The following is a 17,003-nucleotide window of genomic DNA, read 5'->3' as shown; positions in this document are numbered from 1 at the left end:
GCGGGGAACCGGGGCCGGTGTCCCGAGCGGGCGCTGCTCGAGGCGGCCGGTGCTCGCGGGGCGCACCCCGCACCCGGTGCCTGCCGCGCCCGGGGGACCCCCGCTGTGCACGGGGGATGCGGGGGGTCCCCCCCTTCAGTCCCCCGGCCATGGGGTCCCGTAGGGCCAGCAGCAAGGGGGGGCTGCGCTCGCAGCATCTCCGGTTCCTGCGGCAACCGGGCGCGCCCCGGAGATGCTCCGGGGTGCTGCTGCCCCGTCCTGGCAGCCCCGCACCCACCCGGCGCGGGGGGGGCCCGGTCCCCGGGGCAGCGGGAGGCGCCCGGTGCCGTCGGTGGGCTCCGGGGTGAAACCCCCCGCGGGTCCCGTCCCGGCGGGGGGAGATGGGGAGCGGAGGGACAGGATTTTGGGGACGGTAGGGGGTGAAATCCTGCAGCCCCCCGCCGCCTGCACCCCAAGGGAGGGTCGCGGCCCCCCCGCCCCCCCCCCACCTCGCCGCTATTTATTTACAGCTCGGCTGGCGCCAGCCGCCCCCGCTGCATCCTTCCCCGGGGGGGGGGGGGGACCGGGACCGGCGGGGGGCAGCGGGGGGCTCAGCGCCCCTCCCGGGGGGTCCCGCTCCGGACCCTCAGGGCCCCCCCCCGCCCCTCCCAAAGCTCCCCCACCCCCGGGCCCGGGCGTCCGGAGCGGGGGGGCCGTTCCCAGGCCCGCCGCTGCCCCCGGCTGACGCACATCCTCCGCCCACGGCCCCGCCGCTTCCCGGCTCCGCCGCCCACGGCCCGGGGGGGGCCCCCGGAGCCCGCTCCCCGCCCCCGGCCCCCGCCGCCCCCTCCCCTGCCTTGGGGGGGGGGGAGGGAGGAGGGGAACGGAGCCGAGCACCGGGCGCCCCCTCGAGGGGGGGGGGGGGGGGGTGTCAAGGCAACCCCGTAGGGGCCCGGTACCGACGCCCTCCGGTCCCGGGGGGGCACTGCGGGGGGGTCCCGGGGATGGGGGGGGGGATGGGCAGGGTGCTCCCCCCCCACCCCCACTCGGAGGCAGCCACTGGGGGAGGGGGGAGGGAACCGGGGGGCGGCGGGGGCCGGGCACGGGGGGACCGGGGGGGGTCCCAGGGGGGGGGATGGGGGCGGGGGGGGTCCCGGGGGGGGGCGGCCCCGGGGAAGCTCCGGGCCCCCCGACCCAGCCACCGCGATGTCGCCCCCTGATAGGTGGAGCCGCTTGTCAATCAAAAGAGAGGGGCGGGAGCGCGCCGCAGGGCCGGGCTGCGCGCTGATTGGCTGCAGCGAGTGTCTGTCAGGGCCGTTGCTAAGGCGGTGCTCGGCGCTAGGCGGGGCCCCGCCCGCCCGCTCTGGCTGCTGGTGGCGGCCTTAGCAACGGGAAGGCGGGGCTAAGCCCACGCTGCGCTGATAGGCTGAGAGCCCCGTCAGTCATCCCCGCGGGAGGCAGGGGGCTGGGCGAGGCCGCAGCGGCCTTCCCATAGGCCCGGGCAGCTGTCAGTGCGCTGTGACGTCAGGCGAGGGGGGCGGGACGTGGAGGCGGAAGCGGAAGCCGGTGGCGCGGCCGGGCCATGGCGGGACGGACGAACGCGGCCTGGGCCCAGCGGCTCCTGGCGGCGCTGCTGCTGCTGGGGGCGGCGGCACCGGGCGGGGGGCGGGGTCAGCGCCAGGACCAGGGGGCCGTGACCGGTGGGGGGGGCGGCACCGGGGTGGGGGGGCGGCGGGGGGCGGCCTTCGGAGGGTCCCGGGGCCTGGAGGGGCGGGGGGGGCCGGGGATGTCGGGGAGGGGGTCCCGAGGGGGGCCCGGGGGAGTCCACGGGGGCCTTGAGGGGCCCGGGGGGGGGGGCTCGGGGGGCTGGGGGAGGTTTGGGGGGGGTTCCTTGGGGAATGGGGGATCCCTGGGGTCGGGGGGGGTCTTCAGATGGCTCTCAGGGGGTCGGGGGGGTCTTGGAGGAACTTGGGGGGGTCCTGCTGTGGGCGGGGGCCGATGCCCGGCTCTGTGTCTGCGCTGCTGAGCGCCCGTTGCTCTGCCCCTCGTCCTGAAGGCGCAGCGGAGACCGTGATCGAGCTGCGTGAGACCCACGCCTGCTACTGGTCTGCCTCCCACCGCTTCTGCTACGCCAACACGCGCGCCCCGCAGTGGCACGACATCTGGACACGGGTGCAGGTGAGAGGGGAGGGGGGGGCAGGTCTTCGCCCCCACCTGGCAGAACCTGGCCCAGCCCCAGCGGTGCCCCCATGCGCTTCCCCCCCTGTGTGCAGATCCGCATCAACAGCAGCCGGGGCATCCGAGTCACCCAGGTGGACAGCGAGGAGGAGCTGAGGGAGCTGGAGAAGTTCAGAGTGTGGAATTTCCTCTTCTCCTTCCTGAAGGAGAAGCTGAACGACACCAGCATCGACGTGGATCTCTACGGCAACAAAACCTGCCTGAAGGTCGAGGCACTGGAGGCCGACACCATGTACTGCGTCGTGCTGTCCCGGCGTACGTCTGCTCTGCCGCAGGGCAGTGGGGCCGAGCGCCGGCACCACGGAGGGGCAGCGAGGACCAGGCACGGTCCTGCTGTGAGGGCCAGCAGGGCCGGTCCCCGCGGCAAAGGGAAGGGGGCCCTCAGGGGAGGCCTGCCTTAGTCCTCAGGGTGCAGAACAGGGGGCACAGAGTTACAGATGCAGGGGGCTTTTCGGAGACTTTCCTTGGGCACCGCCTCTCCCCACTCGTTGTTGGTGTGTTGGGGTGGAGTTTGCACTGAGGGTGCCCTGCCAGGGTTTCTCCCAACCTGTGTTTTTTCTCTTCCCAGGATTTGACCCTAAACTGTTCCTGGTTTTCTTCCTGGGCCTGTTGTTGTTCTTCTGTGGGGATGTGCTGAGCCGGTGAGTCCCCTCCTCTCCCCTGTGAGCTGGGGGCTGAGATGTGCTGGATTCGCAGAGCAGCTCTTGTCTGCGTGCTGCAGAAGGCAGAGGATCCCCGTCTGCCTCCCTCCGCCTGCCCAGGGGACACCAGGCCTGCCCCAGGGGTGGCTCTGTGGGGCTCTGTACCATTCCCCTCACCCTTCCCAGGATGCGCGGTGCCTTTCTCGTGGCACCAGGTGCTGGGGTGTGCAGTGCCTGGCTGGCCTCGCAGCCTGCAGGTTCCTGGGGGTCGCTCCTAGCGGGTGTTTGCGCACGGGCGTGCCAAAAGCTGTTAAACACTTTGTGCACATGTGATCTCCGCAGGAGCCAGCTCTTCTACTACTCAGCCGGGATAAGCGTTGGCTTGCTGGCCTCGCTGCTCATCGTCTTCTACGTCATGTCCAAGGCCATGCCCAAGGTGAGAGCGTGAGGCTGGCTGGGGGCGGGGTTGCTCGCAGCAGCCCTTTCTACACCAGCACGCCTGTTCTGGTGAGCATTTGGGGTTTTGTGGCCTCGGGGTGTCGGGCTGTGGGTCCGGCTCTGCCTGGAGCAAGGCTCGGTAGTCAGGGGGAGGCAGGCACGGGTACCCTCTACCAACAGCTCCTCTTGATTCTCCCGTCTCTCTTCCTAGAAAAGTCCTGTTTACTTCCTTCTGGTAGGAGGCTGGTCCTTTTCCCTGTACCTGCTTCAGCTCGTCTTCAAGAACCTACAGGAGATCTGCAAGTCCTACTGGCAGTACCTGCTCTGTAAGCGTGGGCCCCTCAGACCTGCCAGCTCTCCAGTTCTTGCGGCTCCTACCAGAGCCTCGGCTCGTTGCTGGGGAGCGCTGGGGCTTCCTGCCCCCCGTGTTGCTGCAGACGTTGTGCTTCTGCTCCTGAGAGGCAAATCCCAGCGCCGGGGCAGTGCCCCAGCTCCCGATCCCTCTGCTCCCCTGCAGGTTACATGCTGCTGGTGGGCTTGGTGAGCTTCGGTGTGTGCTACCGGTACGGCCCGCTGGAGAACGAGCGCAGCATCAACCTGCTCTCCTGGACCCTGCAGCTCCTGGGCCTGCTGCTGATGTACTCGGGCATCCAGATCCGCCCCGTGGCCTTGGCCTTGGTGCTCATAGCCATCTGCACCAAGCACCTCGACCACCCCCTTCAGTGGGCCTACGCTGCCTACAGGTGAGCGCTTACACCCCAGCCCTTGCTTGGGCCAGGTGAGCTGCTGGCTGGAGCCCGTGCTGCAGAACTGGGGCATTTTTGGTGTTTTTTGGGGCTGGGGTGGGTACGCTGGGGGGCTGTGCCCCTCCTCCCCGGGTTGGTGTGGGGCAACGCCGCGCTCCTCGTGTGTGGGAGCCTCCCTTGGGAGCGGGGAGCCACGAGCTCTGCTCCAGCCCACTGCTGCCTCTTGGCCCAGCTCCCTGGGGTCTGGACTGCACTGGGTGCCCTGCGCGGGCTGGGAGGGCAGTAACTGGTGCTGTGCTGCTGGCAGGAAAGCGCAGAGCGCCCGGCTGGGGCCCAGCCCCCCCCGCCTGCTGACCGAGGAGGAGTACCGCATCCAGGGCGAGGTGGAGACACGCAAGGCCCTTGAGGAGCTTCGAAACTATTGCAGAAGCCCGGATTTCTCTGCCTGGACCGCAGTCTCCCGCATCCAGTCTCCCAAGAGGTAACGTCCCGTCACCGTGCTGTCAGGAGACCTCATCTGGGTGCTTCTGAAAGCCCTGAGCCGCTCTGTGCTGCCACCTCTGGCTGCGGAGGCGCAGAAGATCCCCGCCGCGTGTAAGCGGGGCGCTGTGTGGAAGCAGGGCATGTGGCTCCAGCCCTGGCCCAGCCTCTGTGCTGTGGCTCTGCCCGTGGTGTGGCGTCCCAGAGCACTGAAACCCCGCACCCCCAGCTCCCTGCACGCCAGGGCCTCGCAGGCCACTCATGATGGCACAGTCGTGTCTTGGTGGCTTCTTCCCAGGTTTGCTGACTTCGTGGGCGGCGCCTCTCACCTCACCTCCAGAGAGATTTCTTTCCACGAGCAGGAGTATGGCCTGGGTGGCAGCTTATTTGAGGAGCAGCTGTTTGAGGAGGAGGAGGAAGATGACTCTGATGCAGACTACAGGAATTGCTCCCTGTCCTACAGCCGCCTGGATGCTGATTGAGGTCAGCTGCCCCGGACCCAAGAGGGCCAGGGGCAGAACTGCTGGAGTCACCCTGCTTCCCTGACACCTGTGGTGCCCAAAGCCATGTTTACAGGGGACAGCTGGTGTTGTCTGTGCCAAGCACCTCTGATCCCACCCCAAGCGGGGCTCCTGTGAGCCCTGCAGCAGAGCCAGGCTGGTAGGAGGATACGGGGAGTTGGCACCCTCGTTTTTCCCAGGCAGTTCCAGCATCAAAGCTCTTGTCATCGCAGCTCTCGTTGGCAGAGGGTTGCACGGGGCCGGTCCTTGACCACGGGGTCTGTGCTGCTGCCGAGGTGTAGGACACTGGGCTGGAGTTGAGCTGGACTGGAGCCACCCTTGCGTGCCTCCTGGTGCACACCTGGGAGGGGCAGGGACCTTCCCAGGCCTCGGTACTGAGCTGCCTCCTGTGTGCGCTGAGCCCCCGTGCTGTGGCTGGCAGGGGGGAGCCCCTCTCCCCCCCCATCTGCCAGGGCGTCTCCACCTTTCAGGGCGGGGATGGAACAAAAGGTCCAGCTCGCGTGCAGATGCCTGCAGGAGACACGTTCATAAAGGAACTTTGGACCCATCCTGCCACTACCTGCGTGCTCAGCACCTGCCCGCTGCAAGGCTGTGGTGTGGGGCGAGCACACCCGGGGGCAGCTGCTCCTCCTCCTCGTGCTTACCAAAGGTGCCCGAGGGCTGCAGCTGCTCAGGCTGTGCCTCTAACTTGTCATAATCCCCTGCAGCTACCAAAAATCCCCCAGTGCTTCCTGGGCAGAGCCCCAGCTCCATGGGCAGGGGGCTCCATGTGCGTGTCGCAGAGCTGGGTGTGAGGCCCGGTGCCCTGCAGGTTGCCCCCAGCACCTTGCGGGTGCTGGCTCAGCCTCCTGGTACGGCCATGCCTCCTGCACCCTGCCCAGCGGGTGCCGATGCTCCTGTGCCCTTTCAACCTGGTGCCAGGCAGCACCGGGCGCCTGCGTGCTCCTGCAGCAGCACCTGGGAGTGCACCCACAAGGGGCCTGTACCGGGGGGTGCAGGAGCTGTCGCGCTTCTGCTTTCAGCCCCATCCCCACCACGCTCCTCTCACGGCCAGCGCAGGGCAGGAGGCCTGGTGGAGAAGCCTGGATGAAGCAGAGATCTGGGGGGGGGGGTGCCCAAATCTATGCAACTTCTTGTGGGAGTGTGGCCATGGGGGTCAACAAGCTCCACAGTTGGTGATAACGTCGGACTCAACGATGAGGCCAGGAGGAATGTGAAGTGTCTAGAAGGAACAAAGAAGGGCGGTTCAGGAGATGCCTTGCCATTAAGACATGGACTTTGCTGGGTGTTTGCTGTCAGGCAAAGTTTTTGACCAAAGAATAGTGAAAAAGTACTGCTGCAGAGCGAAGGGTGCAAGAAGGGAGCCTCTCAACAAGGGGAAGTTGAAGTTATGTCATCGATAACGTAGCAGCAGTTACCGATCCTAAGAGAGCCCCGGTGTCTGTGTGGTCTTTATGCCACAATTTCTTTGCAATAAGCCTGCCCTCCCGTAGCCTTACTGCCCAGGGCTGCTGCCCCTGCTTATGCTGTTGGTTTACTTCTGGCTGATGTTCGCTCTGCTGCAGCACTGAGCTCTACCCCTGTGTGAGCAGCCTCTGCTGATGCCTCCCTCTGTCCCCTTGGTGTGCTTAATGCAGGTTGACAACTGAGTATATTTTTTAATAAAGGTATGTTTTCTTAATAATGAGCCTCCTTTATTTATCTCCTAGCACCCTTCCTCTGCCCTGGCCCCTCCACCCGTGGGAGCTGGCTTGGCCCAGGACATTGCCCAGTGCCTGGGGATGAGGAGGGGGGACTGGAGGCAGCACCCCTGCACTGCTGGCTCCATTCGGGTGCCTTCACCCCAGGAGAAGCCGGGTTCCTGCCAGCTCCGTACCTTGCCCCCGTTTCCCGGAGCCCCGGGAGGAAGCTCCCTTTGTTTGCCTGACCACAATTAAATTTCTCTCCCTGTTCCTGCATGAGTACGGGGGACAGCGCAGCAGTGGGCTGGGACACTGAGAAAGGGGCCCGGTGGCTTTGGGGTGCTGCGTGCCTCAGTTTCCCTGCCCTCGGCCGGGCTCCGTGCCCGGGGGAGGGCCCTGGGCCCCCGCCCCCCCGTGGGCCGGCCGGGGCCAAGCCCCAGCACCGGGATCTGGAGCAGCCCCGGCTCGGCAGCTCCAGCAGCCGGTGCTCTGCCCGCGGGAGGTGAGTCCCCGGCCCCTTCGCATCCCCCGGGGATGGGGCTGGGGGGCAGCACCCCGGTCCCCCACCCCACATCTCGGCGGGCTTCGCGTCCCCAGGGGTCACCGGCGTGGGGGGGAGCCCCGGGAACCGGCACCGCGGGGCTGCCCCGGGGCTGCGGGAGGGGGTCTGTGGGGGGCGAGGGGGTTCTGGTATGAGTCCCCCCCAACAGACCGGTTCTCGCCCCGGGGGTCCCGCAGCCAGCAGCGCTGGGGGGGGTCCGTGCCCGGCGCCCGGTCTGGGGGGAGGCTGCGGAGCCTCGTCCCGGCCGCTCCCGTCCTCCCGGGAGGCTGCTCCCGGTTTGGGGGGGCTCCCTCGCCCCCTTCGCCCCTTCCCCACCTCGCCGCCCGTGAACTTTCCCCGGGCCCCGGCAGCGGGGCTGGGTTTACAGCCCTGGAAAGGGAAAGGTAAAGCGGGGCTGAAGGTCGCCGGGGTGCGGAGCCTGGGGCTGGGTGGAGCGGGGTCGGAACAGCCCCGGGGTGCGGAGCGCCCCCAGCCCCCGGCCCGGCCCCTGCCCGCCCCCGGTTCCCCCCTGCCAGGAAGGAGGGAGGAAGCGGAGGCTGAATTCATCCCTGCCACAAGAATAGGACCCAGGTGTCCCGGCTTCCTGGCCGGGCTCCTCGCTTCCCCAGCACCGGTGGGCAGGAGCCGGGCGTCCTGCGACCCCCCCCCCAGACCCCACAAAGGAGCACCTGGTGCTGGGGCTGCTGAGATCCGGAGGCGTTTTGGGAAAGGGTCCGCAGCCCCCACCTGCTCTGCCCCAGGTGCCCCGGAGCCACCCGGCCATGGAAGCCGCCACCACGCTGCTGGACGCCGAGGCCGTCGGGGACCTGGTGCTGCTGGACCCGCTCACCGAGGAGTCGCTGCTCCGCACCCTGCAGGAGCGCTTCCGCCGCAGCGACATCTACGTGGGCTTCGGGACGGGGCCGTGGGGGCTGGGTTGTGGGCCGGGGGGCTGCGGGGGGCCGTGCTGGGGTGGGAGGGGAGCGCCGGGGTCCCGGCTGGGTCCTGCCGGCCGTGCGTGCTCACGCGCCGTCCCGCTTGCCCGCAGACGTACATCGGGGATGTGGTGATCTCGGTCAACCCCTACCGGCCCCTGCCCATCTACACCCCCGAGAAGGTGCAGGAGTACAACAACTGCAACTTCTTCGCCGTGAAGCCCCACATGTGAGCACCAGGCACCCTCCTCGGTCCCATTAAGGGCTTCGCCTGCACAGTGGTCCCAAGGCTTTGGGGGCTGGGGGAGTCAACTCAGGGCAGCCCCACAGCCACAGCCGGGGTTCTCAGCACCCCTTGAAGGTCCCTGGGTTCTCCCCAGCCCCCTTCTGACCCCTGCTCACCCCCAGCTATGCCATCGCGGATGATGCCTACCGCTCCCTGCGGGACCGGGACCGGGACCAGTGTATCCTCATCACTGGTGAAAGTGGGGCTGGCAAGACAGGTAGGGGCTGGGCACCCAGTGGGGCCTTGCGGGGCTGCAAGGGGGCGGTGGGACGGGCGAGCACGGTCCTGGTGCTGACGGCCCCTCTCCTGCAGAGGCCAGCAAGCTGGTGATGTCCTACGTGGCAGCCGTGTGCAGCAAAGGAGAGGAGGTGGACAAGGTGAAGGAGCAGCTCCTGCAGTCAAACCCTGTGCTGGAGGGTAAGCGCCTCGCACCCTGCACCCATCCCGGGGCTCGGCTCAGCCTCCCCGACACCCCCGGACCACTGCTGCATTTCCCTGTCCTCCTCCTGCAGCCTTCGGAAACGCCAAAACCATCCGCAACGACAACTCCTCCCGCTTCGTGAGTGACCTGGCAGGGGGTGGCGGGGAGCGGGTCTGGGGGCGTGGGAGCAGGGCTGCCGCTCTCTGCGGGGTCCCCGGCACTGACAGCCCCATCCCTCAGGGCAAGTACATGGACGTGGAGTTCGACTTCAAGGGCGAGCCCCTGGGAGGGGTCATCAGCAACTGTGAGTACTGACTGACTGCCCCCCCCCCCCCCCGACCCGGGGTCCCGGCCCCGTGCCACGGTGACGCTCACCCCTCCCTGCAGACCTGCTGGAGAAATCCCGCATCGTCCGGCACACCAAGGGCGAGAGGAACTTCCACATCTTCTACCAGCTCCTGGCCGGCGGCTCGGCACAGCTGCTCCGTAGGTCTGGGCCCCCAGCACGGGGGGCTCGGGAGAAGGGGATGTCAGGGGCTTTGGGGGGCTGTGGCTGAGCCCCCTCTGCCCCCCCCCCAGAGCAGCTGAAGCTCCGCCAGGGCTCCCAGCACTACGGCTACCTGAACCGGGAGGAATCCAGCCTGCCTGGCATGGACGACGCAGCCAACTTCCGTGCCATGCAGGTACCGCTGGGGAAGCATGGGGGCTGGGAAACCATGACACCCCCACCCCCAAATGCCCTGGGGCCGTCCCCATCCCCTGAGCTGCCCCTGCCCATGCCCAGGATGCCATGGCGGTCATCGGCTTCTCGCCCGCCGAGGTGACAGCGCTGCTGGAAGTGACGGCCGTGGTGCTCAAGCTGGGCAACGTGGAGCTGAGCAGCTGCTACCAGGCCAGCGGGATGGAGGCCTGCAGCATCTCCGAGCCGCGGGGTAGGACCTGGGACAGGACGGGACGGGATGGGACAGGATGGGATAAGATGGGCCCCCCCACTCAGCCCCAGCCCCACACAGAGCTGCATGAGATCTGCGAGCTGATCAAGCTGGACCCCGGCACGCTGGAGCAGGCGCTGTGCTCCCGCACCGTGAAGGCACGGGATGAGACCGTGCTCACCGCCCTCAGTGTCTCCCAGGTGAGCGGCACCTCTCCCCCTGCCCCGTCACCCCCCCGCTGTGGGCTCGCACCCTGGGAGCTCCCCCGGGAATCTGCTGCGAGCCCTGCTCCCCTCGCCCCAGGGCTACAACTGCCGGGACGCACTGGCCAAGAACATCTACAGCCGCCTCTTCGACTGGCTGGTGAACCGCATCAACACCAGCATCCAGGTGAGCGCTGGGCACTGCCCCCCCCCGGGCCCCCTCCCCTGCCCAGCCGGGGCTGGGACCTGGCTCAGCACCCCGCCATCTCCCAGGTGAAGCCGGGCAAGCAGAGGAAGGTGATGGGCGTCCTGGACATCTACGGCTTCGAGATCTTCCAGGTGAGCGGCAGGACCCACCTGGGCCCCTCCTGCTGCGGGGGGGAGCGTGGGGCAGGGCTGGGGGCTCCAGCACGGACCTGCCACTCGGGGCCCTTCTCTCGCAGGACAATGGCTTTGAGCAGTTCATCATCAACTACTGCAATGAGAAGCTGCAGCAAATCTTCATCCTGATGACCCTGAAGGAGGAGCAGGAGGAATACGTCCGAGAGGTACCCCTGGCTCATGTCACTCAGGCTGGATGTGGCCCTGAGGAGCCTCAGTGGGACGGGGATGGGGAAGTGCCGTAGACGGCTCCGCAGCACGTCCCTTCCTCACCCCGCTCCCTGCCGGGAGAGGACTCAATAGCAGGAAGGCAGGGAGGGATTCGGGATCCCTGTCCCCACAATCGGACATCCGGTTCCTGCCCCACATCAGCTGGGGGGTGTCTGTGGGGCGGGATCCACACAGCGCGTGTCCAGGGGTCCACGTGTCTGACCCCCATCTGCTCCCAGGGCATCAAGTGGACACCGGTGGAGTTTTTTGATAACGGCATCATCTGTGACCTGATCGAGAACGTGAGTTGCTTCCCACCAACATGTGGGGGTCCGGGTCGGGGTCCCAGCTCCCCTCCCTTGTACCTTATGCAAGCTGGGGCTGAGCCTGGTGTGGACCCCGGCTGGGGTGGTTTGATGGAGCCCCTGGTCTGTGCTGGTGGCGTTTTTTGGCGCTGGGCACAGCGTGGGCTGGGGCTGACACTGTCCACCAATGCGCAGAGCAAGTGCGGGATCCTGGCCATGCTGGACGAGGAGTGCCTGCGGCCCGGCGTGGTGAACGAGGACACCTTCGTCACCAAGCTGAACCAGCTCTTCGCCACCCACAAGCACTACGAGAGCAAGGAGACACAGAACGCCAAGCACGTCACGGACCTCAGCCTGCCTCAGCGCTGCTTCCGCATCCACCACTACGCTGGCAAGGTCTGCGGCACCCACGGGCACCCGCAGCCCCGTCCCTGGGTGCAGCCGGGGCACCCCGGTCTTCTTCCCAGTTTTGCATGGGAGCTGCCTGCGGGGCTGGGCTGGGGCAGAGGCTGTGGTGCCTTCCTCTGTTGCCCGCTCTCTCCTCCCTGAGCGCTCCCCTGCCCACAGGGGTGGCAGGACCCCTGGCACTGACCCTTCTCCTGCACCCAGGTGACCTACAACGTGACGGGCTTCATCGAGAAGAACAACGACCTGCTGTTCCGTGACCTGTCGCAGGCCATGTGGGCCGCCCGGCACACACTGCTGCACTCCCTCTTCCCCGAGGGCGACCCCCAGAAAGTCTCCCTCAAGCTGCCTCCCACCGCCGGCTTCCAGTTCAAGAACTCGGTGGCAACACTGATGAAGAACCTCTACTCCAAGAACCCCAACTACATCAGGTACCGGCCCTGGGGGGACCCCGCGCACCAGGCACGTGGCGGGAGCCCCCCTGTGCCCACCGCCACCCTCCTGCAGGTGCATCAAGCCCAACGACACCAAAACGGCGATGCTCTTCACGCCGGAGCTGGTGCTGGCGCAGATCCGCTACCTGGGGCTGATGGAGAACGTGCGGGTGCGGCGGGCGGGCTACGCCTTCCGCCAGCTCTACAACCCCTTCCTGCAGCGCTACAAGATGCTGGGCACCAAGACCTGGCCCCGCTGGTCGGGCAGCGACAGGTATGGGGGGCATCGGACCAGGGGTGCATCCCACAGCCCCACAGCTGTGGGGTGGAGAGGTCTGAGCAGCCTCGTGCCCTCATTGTGCAGGGAGGGGACTGAGGTGCTGCTGTCGGAGCTGAAGTTCCCCCCGGAGGAGCTGGCTTACGGCTACACCAAGATCTTCATCCGCTCACCACGCACTGTGAGTCCAGACAGAGGGGGACCCAGTGCAGGGCAGGGTCTGATGCAGGGTGGGGACCTGCCCCACAGACCCCTTGCCCTGCTGTGAGCCCCGAGCGCATTGAGGGGGCTCCTGGGTGATGTTGCAGCCCCCAGAGGTTCCCTGCAGCTCGCCCTCACTTTCTGCAGCTCTTCGACCTGGAGAAGCGGCGCCAGGAGCGCATAAATGAGCTTGCCACCCTCATCCAGAAGATATTTCGGGGCTGGCGGTGCCGGACCCAGTACCAGCAGATGCGCAAAAGCCAGATCATCATCTCTGCCTGGTACCGGGGCCACGCGGTGAGGAGGGGGCAGGCAGGGGTCCTGGCTGCACTGCGCCCTCCCAGTCTTCCTCCCGAGAAGGGGAGATGTGGCAGGGGGGAGCGGTCTGCACCCCCAGCAGCCAGCCTGGAAAGCGAAGCCCAGGCTGGGCACAGGGGTAGGGTCCCCAGGTGAGAGCCCCCCTGCTCACCCTGCCGCCCCCACACTCCCCCCTGCAGCAAAAGAACAAGTACAAGCAGATGAAGCGGTCGGTGCTGCTCCTCCAGGCATACGCACGGGGCTGGAAGGTGAGGGCTGGGCACCCTGCGGGCTCTTGGGGCCGTGCTCCGGGGCCGGCGGCTCTCCCAGCACGGGCAGGGGCAGGGGGCACATGGTGGGGGCGTGGGGGGCTCCGCGGCTCTGCCATGCCCTGGGGGACCAGGCTCATCCCATCTCTCTCCGTCTCTCCTTCCTCCTCTCCTGCCTTTCTCTCCCTCTCGCTCCCTATGTGTGTTGGTGTTTCTCCCTCCACCTCTGGGCTCCTTTGGGCTCTGACTGTCCCGCTGCAGTCTCGCAGGCTCCTCCGGGAGCTGAAGGTCCAGCGCCACCGCCACCTGGCCGCCAGCACCATTTCTGCTTACTGGAAAGGGTACAAGGTAACGGGGCCAGCCCCCCCACGGGGCCGCGTGCCTGTGAGCTGCTCTGTCCTGCTGTCCGTCCGCTGCGCCCAGGGCTGTCTGTCTGTGTGCCCTGGCCCACCCTGTCGGGCTGGGGTGGCTGTCCTGTCCATGCAGGGCCAAAATGGGGGGGGGGGGAGGTTGGGGAGGGGGGAATGCAGACTCATCCCAAGGGGACCCGTGGGATGGGGGGGATGCGGTGGCGAGGTCCCGGTGCCCGCGCTTACGGCCGCCTCCCCACAGGTCCGCAGGATGTACCGGCGATATTTCCGCTCCGGCGCCAGCATGCGCCTGGCCAACTTCATCTACCGGCGGCTGGTGAGCAGGGCAGGGGGAGAGGGGGCTCGGCGCCTTCCTGCCCCCCAGCGGTGGGGCTGGGCCCGGGGACCTCCCCACCCACCACCATTCCACCCCCCAGGTGCAGAAGTTCCTCGTGGGGCTGCAGAAGAACCTCCCGCCGATGTCGGTGCAGGACCGGACCTGGCCCCCGGCGCCCTACAAGTTCCTGGCGGGCGCGAACCAGGAGCTGAAGAACATCTTCTACCACTGGAAGGTGGGCGCACTGGGAACGGGGGGGCCTGTGTGCTCCCCGTGTCCCTCTGCACCAGCGGCGCTGCATCGTCCCCGTCCCTTTGCAGTGCAAGAAGTACCGGGACCAGCTGACGCCGCAGCGGAAAGCCCTGCTGCAGGCCAAGCTCTGCGCCAGCGAGCTCTTCAAGGACAAGAAGACGCTCTACAGCAAGAGGTGCTGCCTCGTTGGGGGGCTCGGGGCTGGGGAGGGGGGTGCGGGGGTGGCACCGGCTGATGGCCCCTGTCCCCAGCCTGCAGCAGCCCTTCCAGGGCGAGTACCTGGGGCTGACGCAGAACCCCAAGTACCAGAAGCTCCACGCCGTGGCCAAGGACAAGCTGGTGATGGCTGAAAGCGTGATGAAGGTGAACAGAGCCAACGGCAAGGTGAGCCCCGTCCCCGTCCCCGCCGTGCTGGGGGGGCTGCAGGGCCACGCTCACCACCGATACCCACAGACGGTGCCGCGCCTGCTGCTGCTGACCACCGAGCACCTGGTCCTGGCTGACCCCAAGGCCGCGCAGCCCAAGACCGTGCTCAGCCTGAGCGACATCCGCAGCGTCTCCGTCACCCGCTTCTCCGACGGCCTGCTGGCCCTGCACCTCAAGGAGGTACCGTGCTGCTGGGGGGCCGGCTGGGGTCGGGGGGGGTCCCGGTGGCACTGACCCCCCCCCTTGCCCCGCAGACCTCCACGGCGGGGAACAAGGGCGACCTCCTGCTGGTCAGCAGCCACCTCATCGAGCTCATCACGCGCCTGCACCAGACTCTGATGGCCGCCACCTCCCAGGCCCTGGCCCTGCACATCACAGACCAGTACGGGCGGGGCCGGGGTGGGGCCAGAGGGGGCGTGGCTTGGGTGGTGGGGTGGGTGTGGCTTGTGTGGGTGGGGTACATGGGGTGGGGTGCATGGGGTGGGGCTCTGGGTGGGGCAGGATCAGAGGCAGCTGATTGGGCAAGAGGGGAGGGGTGGGGTAGGGTGTGTCCCCCCTAAGCCCCGCCCCCTCGCCCCCCCTCCCCCAGGTTCTCCACCCGCTTCCAGAAGGGCGACGTGGCCATCACCGTGGTGGAGTCGGCCAAGGGCAGCAACGACGACATCCCCGTCTGCAAGAAGCGGGGCAGCCACAAGATGGAGGTCCTGGTCCACTGAGAGCCCCCCCTGCCCACCGGGCACCTCCCCTCCCTGCATCGCCCCCACCCCACTGGGCCCAGCAGCAGAACTACCACAGCCCCATTAAATGTGTTTTCTGGTGTCTGCACGCGGGTGGTGTCCTGGGGACGTGGCCCTGTTTGCGGCACGGGGGGGACCCAGGCGTGGGATGGGAGCCCCAGGATGCGGCAGCGCGGTGCTGGGGGGGGGGGGCACAGCCCAGCCCAGGGACGGAGCCCCCCCAGACCCTCGCCTTTCCTGCCGCCTGATTGCGGCGAGCGCTCGGCTCAGCGGTGATTGGAAAGGCCCCAAATTGCGGCCACTTTTCCCATTAAGTGGGAAGGAGGCTCGCTCGGCTGCAGCCGCAATTTCTGGCCGGCCGCAGGCAGCTGGCACGTGAGGTCCCTGGCGCCTTCCCGCCTGCGCTTACCACCCCCGTCTCCCACCCCCCCGTCTCCCACCCCTCCTGCGGTCAGCCTGCCCCTCTGCAGGACCCCCCACGGCACCCCCCGTCAGTGCAGAGCCCCCGTTGCTCCCACGCTGGAGCCACCTTCGGGGACTGAGACCACGGCCAGAGCCATGCGGGGGGACACCAAGGAGCCACCGCACGTCCCTGCTGCAGCCCTGCTCCCGCAGGTCCCTGTGCAGCTCCGTGCCCCCCCCTTCCCCTCACTGCCTTTTCTCTCCTGCACGCGTCAAAGCTCCAGGAGAGGGATTTTTTTCCTGTCCCCACACGTCACCCGCGTTAACTTCGAGAGCTGACAACTCCCCGTCACGGCGGCAGCAGCAGCAGCTCCCAGGTGGGCCTGGAGCGAGCGGCGCGCTTTGCTGTGCACGGGCTGCATGTGCGGGCACGCGTGCCGGGACACTTGGGCAGTGCGTGCACATGCAGGGGGCACGTGTGTGCACGGGGGTGCCTCCGAGGGCTCGCCGTGCTCCCCGTGCCCCGCAGGGGCTGTGCCACCTCCCAGCGCAGGGACCCCCCCGCCTCCCATGCATGGAGAGGGGCCAGAGCCGTAAACAAGCCCGGGGCACCGCTGCTTTTCGCGGCTGCTTGGCACCACACAAGTAGGTGTTATTAATTAATTAGGCTGTCTCTGGCCAGGCTCCGATTTAATTAACATCCCCGGCACTGCAGATGCTGCCCTGCCCCGGGCTGTGGTGCCACGTGAGCCACCGCGCTCCCGCTGCCGCCTCCCCTCCCGTGGGGCTGCCACAGCCGCCTGTTGAGGGCTGGCATCCGTGGCTCGTGCTGGTTGCCAGAGCTGGGCTCCCTCCGGTCCTTCCCATCCCATCGGCTTCCCCCCATCGCCCTCTCCATCTCGGCTCGGCTGTGGGGCATTTGGTTGTGGGGGGTTTGGTTGTGGGAGGCTGCTCCCTCCAGTGCTGGGGGAAGCAGGATCGAGCCTGGAGGCAGAGTTGGGCCGTGCTTGGAGGGGCCAAGCCCCCATCATCCTGGTCACAGAGGGGCTTGGGGGAACACGGCCACACATGGGGTTGGATCTAGGGCTGCTGGGACCCCTGGAGGTGGGTGTGCTGGACACAGACAGCACGGGACCAAGACCGGGCAGGTGGGGAGAGCCCCAGGACAGGACAGGAGGCACGGGTGGACTGCGCAGGGAGAGAGTGCCTGTGCACCCTGTGCATGCCGTGCGGCCCGTGTCCTTGCACACACCTGTGTGTGCATCCCAGGAGCTCAGCCATGACCCACTGCACTGTGAGCCTTCCCGGAGCCTGCCTGCACAGCCGAAGCACTCACTGGTGGCTCTGCCAGTGTGGCAGCACTCTGGAGACAAGGACTGGTGTGCACACACGTGCCAACAGGCTGTGGCGTCTTCGGAAGCGTGTCCCACCGCATGCATGACGTGTGCAGGGCCGGGGGTGCGTGGGCACAGCGCTGGCTGCGTGCTGGCCCCGTACCCCGCGGCGGCACGACGTGGCGGGGAGCTGGCGAGCCCACGTGGGCGCGCTTGGGCCGCGGTGTGACTGCGCGTGTAACGGGTGTCACGGTGCCTGCGTGGGCGTTGAGCTGCAGGGTGGGGGTGCCACCCCCCGCGGCCCCCATTGGCGGCTCTCCTCTCGCCCACCCACGCCGTGCCA

The 17,003-nt window shown here is 67.9% G+C and overlaps 2 protein-coding genes across 3 annotated transcripts; both read left to right on the top strand.

The window, feature by feature from the left end:
* Positions 1-1,550: 1,550 nt before the first annotated feature.
* Positions 1,551-6,664, top strand: NEMP1 (nuclear envelope integral membrane protein 1). 2 transcript variants are annotated; one of them, XR_014619211.1, is made up of 10 exons: positions 1,551-1,649; positions 2,036-2,157; positions 2,253-2,472; positions 2,786-2,858; positions 3,201-3,294; positions 3,508-3,622; positions 3,814-4,039; positions 4,350-4,523; positions 4,821-5,414; positions 5,496-6,664. XR_014619211.1 is itself a non-coding variant. In XM_084303559.1 (9 exons), exons 1-9 carry the CDS (start codon positions 1,562-1,564, stop codon positions 5,002-5,004), a joined length of 1,296 nt encoding a protein of 431 aa, XP_084159685.1. In that variant the 5' UTR covers positions 1,551-1,561; the 3' UTR covers positions 5,005-6,664. The 2 variants fall into 2 exon arrangements, 1 of the variants encoding a protein (XP_084159685.1); XM_084303559.1 differs by having other exon boundaries at positions 4,821-6,664.
* Positions 6,665-8,048: 1,384 nt separating this feature from the next.
* On the top strand, positions 8,049-14,903 carry MYO1A (myosin IA; the record flags this gene model as incomplete). The annotated part of the gene is made up of 28 exons (XM_084303557.1): positions 8,049-8,171; positions 8,315-8,430; positions 8,610-8,704; positions 8,800-8,904; positions 9,000-9,046; positions 9,149-9,212; positions 9,296-9,394; positions 9,488-9,591; positions 9,693-9,840; positions 9,922-10,040; positions 10,144-10,230; positions 10,317-10,382; positions 10,487-10,591; positions 10,874-10,936; positions 11,135-11,335; positions 11,549-11,775; positions 11,852-12,052; positions 12,143-12,236; positions 12,404-12,553; positions 12,754-12,822; positions 13,084-13,170; positions 13,435-13,509; positions 13,610-13,744; positions 13,830-13,936; positions 14,013-14,145; positions 14,215-14,367; positions 14,442-14,569; positions 14,777-14,903. The coding sequence occupies 28 exons, from the start codon at positions 8,049-8,051 to the stop codon at positions 14,901-14,903; spliced, it is 3,228 nt and encodes a 1,075-aa protein (XP_084159683.1).
* Positions 14,904-17,003: the final 2,100 nt, after the last annotated feature.

Source organism: Netta rufina, assembly GCF_964035555.1.
Source record: "Netta rufina genome assembly, chromosome: 30".
Taxonomy (NCBI): domain Eukaryota; kingdom Metazoa; phylum Chordata; class Aves; order Anseriformes; family Anatidae; genus Netta; species Netta rufina.
This window is presented reverse-complemented; position numbering and strand designations above follow the sequence as displayed.

Bases quoted from the DNA above. Each gene is read 5' to 3' on its own strand.
- NEMP1 (XM_084303559.1), top strand. From the start codon at position 1,562: ATGGCGGGACGGACGAACGCGGCCTGGGCCCAGCGGCTCCTGGCGGCG. The intron at 1,650-2,035 runs GTCAGCGCCAGG...CTCGTCCTGAAG, and splicing joins GGCACCGGGCGGGGGGCGGG to GCGCAGCGGAGACCGTGATC. The intron at 4,524-4,820 runs GTAACGTCCCGT...GCTTCTTCCCAG, and splicing joins CGCATCCAGTCTCCCAAGAG to GTTTGCTGACTTCGTGGGCG.